Source organism: Oryzias melastigma, unplaced genomic scaffold (genome assembly GCF_002922805.2).
Source record: "Oryzias melastigma strain HK-1 unplaced genomic scaffold, ASM292280v2 sc00434, whole genome shotgun sequence".
NCBI lineage: Eukaryota > Metazoa > Chordata > Actinopteri > Beloniformes > Adrianichthyidae > Oryzias > Oryzias melastigma.
The window spans coordinates 65,798-70,160 of record NW_023417030.1 but is presented as its reverse complement, the minus strand read 5'-3'; the positions used below and the strand labels follow the sequence as shown (position 1 = coordinate 70,160).

The window sequence follows — 4,363 nt, the reverse complement described above, 5'->3', positions numbered from 1 at the left end:
GTCTAGAGGGCAGGAGTTTCTGTCATTCTTGGGGGAGCCTGTCGAGGCTTGCTTCATTCAAGAGAGGACCAGGGGCCCGTTCCAAGAAGCAGGTTCAACAAATCTTGAGTTCAAACCTGAACTTAGAGTCACTGGACTCAAAATTCCCAAACTCTGGGTTTTCGGTTTCAGAACAGCTGAAAATGTTTGATTCAATCAACTAGAAGTTGTCAGAACCAGAACCAGGTGTGAGTCTGCATTAGGGCTGGGAATCACTGGGTACCTCACAATATGATACGCGATACTGCAATAATTGGTAAAAATCCTCTCTAATAACTAGCATTATATAGAGTAACATGTTTTTTGGGAAAATATATCCCCATTCATCTTTTTTAGCTTAAACACAATCATAATAAACAACTTTTCTTATTTTGTGCAACAAATTAAAGACACTTTTGTGCAACATCGCTGAAATCAGTAATGCTGTCTTTGACGAGCATTGACAACAACTAAATCTGAATTATCTGTCAGATTCAGTGTTAACAATAGTAAACATGATCAGCAGTGACACTACTTAAATCATTCTTAAAGCATTCTGCAGGCCTCCTCACTGTCCATTTTAAAAACACTTCTTAAAACCCATTTTTACCGCCAGGCTGTTGACACTGTATGAGACTCTGTTCTGCTGGTGTGTTTTATTGTTTCTGCTGTTTTATCTTCGTTTTTATCTGGTGTTTTTACACTTATTTATATGTTTTATTCTTACAGTTTATTTTTACCTTTTTTAATATCTTAACTGTTGTTTTTATTGTTCTTTTAATGTACAGTGCCTTATTTGGCCAATGGCCATTTGAATGCGCTATATAAATTAATAAAACTTCAACTTAAACTTCTTATTTTTTTACATAATGAGACAGAACCTGAGTAAGTTGTTGTTAGTTCATTCTGTTATGAGGCTTTTATTGCATGTGAAACTAAATGCTTTTACCTTTTCTTTAGTTTATTTATAAAGTTGTAAATTGTCCTCAACTGGACCGAATCATTCTTAATTTTCACCCTCAGTCTCTGCAGTGGTGATCATGTAATATTCATTTATTTTATTTTATATTTATATTTGTCAGAACAGAAAGAAAGTCTGAGTATAATCGAAGTTTTGGTTATTATTCATCAAAATAAACTTAACAATCAATCTTTCTTTATTAAAATAACTTTTCATGTGTTGCAGCTCAGTCGCTTTGCAATGAAAACAAACATTAAATACAAAAATTAGTAAAAAATCAAACCAACCCCCTGTTTGGAAACATAGCTTTATAAATGTCAGCGACGCCAAAAACATGAGCTTAAAAAAATGCAGTAATGAACTTTTGCTTCACGCTCTTACCACTCATCCGAACGCAAAGTTCCATCCACAAACAATCCTCAAATCGCCACACCTGTCATCTCACCGCCAACCGTTTCAAAACAGAAATCATTACAGCTTTTTCATTTCACTGCAGCAACCTTTTTTCCCTACAGTGCGCATTAACGTAAATCAGCGGTCAAGATCTCTCTCTCGGTACCTCTCTCTCTGGGTCAGCTGCTGTTCAGCCGTTGCAGCTCTGGATGGGGACCTGCATCACCGCCTAGCTGTGGTGAGGCGGGACCCTGTCTGGGATGCTGCATTTGGCTGGCTTTGCGGCTCTTCAAAGGGAGGTCCCAATTATTATTAGTGTCCAACAACCAATTTATGTGCTCAGCCTATTTTCCTATTGTCTATTTCTATCAGTTAGGGAGTGGGTGGTAAGAAAGGGGTGGTGGTATTGTCTGCTGGTTTGGAGCAGGGGGCTTAATTTTTAATTTTAATTTTATTGGATGCTTTTATATTACTTACACTGTTCTGTTTTTCTTGTAAAGCACTTTGTGTTATTCTTTTATATTAAAAGTTCTATATAAATAAAGATTGATTTGATTTGATCAAGGCTGACGCGGAAAGTGTGAAACTATAAAGTTTTATTGAAAAAAGTCACAACCTTTATATTGGTGGGCGGGGTCACAGTCTGATAAAGCAGAAGATCTGCAGCAGATCCACGTCTTTAGAGCCTCTCCGTCTGCGCTGTGAACGTTTCAGAATCGGAGCTTTTCAAAACCAAACGCCGCGAGGGCGGCACCGATTATGAATTACACTGTGGGTAAATAATCGGAGATACTGCAAGTCGACTATTAAAATAATAGTTCGTGGCAGCACTAGTGGACATGTAACTGTATCTAGTGATATTATAGTTCACATTTTGTATTTAACCTGCTTCTTGAATTGTTTCAATCTCTACAGTGCAAGTGAGAAAACGTTCCAGCGTTTGCAGAGAAGTGCATTCCCTGTCGTGGGAGTGCGCACGCAGCACTTAGTTGGATCCTTGTGCTAAGCTGTGTCCCTCTCTCAGACATCGTTGATTTGTTTCATAACACTCATATTTGGTCCCAAAGAGTTTACAAAGAAGATGGATGATTACAGAAGACTTTATTCCGGGGCTTTTGGGAGTTCACTGTCATGTTTGAATTTTTCTTTTTTTCTTTTTTGACCATATATTCTAGCGTAGCCTACCTAAAACAAGAGGGGGCACGGATTCTGACAGGCCACTGCTGATCCAGCCTGTCCAAGTGTGCCCCCCCAAACCCCCACCTGATAGAAAAAAGTACTTACAAGCTTCCACAACAAATGCGGCTCATATATAACAGGCGCTAGCGGGCCGTGGCGATGTCGGCTGTTTGTCTAATCTGAATAAAATCATAACGATGTATCAGGTATACATTGGGTTCCCCATATATATAATAACATCTTTATTTATATATGCATATAAAAAGTTTCAAATGTTTTCCGTTTGTTGCACTTTGTACATAAACCTTATTACCATGACTGTCTCTGCTAAGACATGTCTCATTGTTTTTATACCATTCCAATATGGTGTTGTTCTTTATCTTGCCCAATAGTAAAAAGCCTGTGTGCCATCTCTAGACATGCTCTCTTATGGGGTCCAGATGACCCCACCCATACATTGATGTGTGATCCATCTCATGAAAAAGTGGACAGGTTTTTATGTCTGCCACAGACACCAGTGAAAATAAAAAAATAATTGAAAAACAAATTCAATGCACTGTCTTGTGGGGTCCAGATGACCCCACAGAATAACACAAGGTTTAACCCTTCTGCTCTCCTAGACTTGTTTACATTAAAAGTGGGGTCATCTGGCCCCCACAAGACAATGCGCTGAAATTTCTTTTTCAATGATTGTTGATCTTTACTGGTGTCCAATGACAGACATGAAGTCTTGTCCATCTTTGTCATGGAAGGGCTAACACCTCAATGTAAGGGTGGGGTCATCTGGACCCCATAAGAGAGCACAAGTGTAAAGGAGGACAGATCTGCGCTTGTGAGTCCCTCTGAGGATCCACTCTGAGGGCTGTTACATTTGCGAATGAATTAGTTGGGTCCCGCTCCTGCAAGAATTTGATCCCGTCCCGGGATTAATGGCAGAGATGACTCCCGCCCCATGGGAATTCCCACAAAAATGTCATCCTCTAGTGTGCAACAGCGACCATATTTGACAAAAACCTCTCTAAATTCCTGAGATAATCTCAAGTTTCTTTCCTGTGTTCATCAGAAGCAAATGGGACATTTCTTCAAGGATGCGACGTTTGGCCTCCATTTGCTCGCTGGTTCTGCTGCTGCTGACGAACCCCCACGCATGTCAGTCACAAGGTAAATTACTGCAGTTTGATTATTATTACTAATATTTGAAGATTACATATCTACACTTGAGTTTTCAGTGCTGCGACTCACTTGGTTTGCATTCTGTTTTTTATCTTTTGCGCAAACTAAAGTGTTCATAAAAGACCTGGAAAAACACCACCAACAACTGCACATTAGCCATCAGAAGATGCTGTTTTCTTTGTATGGAGCTGCAGTGAACACACCGAGCAGAGAGGCTTGTCGGCCTGTTTCCAGGGTTTCACCCATTGACTGTTTATCAGACCTGAGCTGAGTAACCCCTCCCCCTCAGCGTTCCAAACAGGAAGTACCCACAAATTCCCATTGACTTCTGTAGAGAAATAAACAGTGGTTACTCAGTCATTCTGTTTGTTAGAATAACCATTCTGGCTCTGATACCTTTGATTAAAATCCCTCCATGACATTTTTTTCATTTAAAAAAAACGTGTTTTAATTATGCTTATGACATTTTTATCCAAAATCCCACAACCTGAATGTCTTAAAAACCCATTTTTCATGTTGATCTGAAGCCTCGGTTTCCACAGTCTCCTCTGAGGGGGGCGTGGCTTTTGGTGGTGAGCTGAGCAGCCCTGCCCCCTGACTAAATTAAAGAATGTGGCGATGACCATCAAAAAGCACTTT

At 39.8% G+C, this 4,363-nt stretch overlaps 1 protein-coding gene across 1 annotated transcript in view; it reads left to right on the top strand.

The window, feature by feature from the left end:
• Nucleotides 1-3,614: 3,614 nt before the first annotated feature.
• The window catches only part of LOC112142028, a gene marked incomplete at its 5' end in the record, with an annotated part of 4,254 nt that continues 3,505 nt past the window's right edge, over nucleotides 3,615-4,363 (top strand). The window contains 1 exon segment of the mRNA XM_024265267.1: nucleotides 3,615-3,712. Within this exon segment, the coding sequence (XP_024121035.1) occupies nucleotides 3,615-3,712 (98 nt within the window).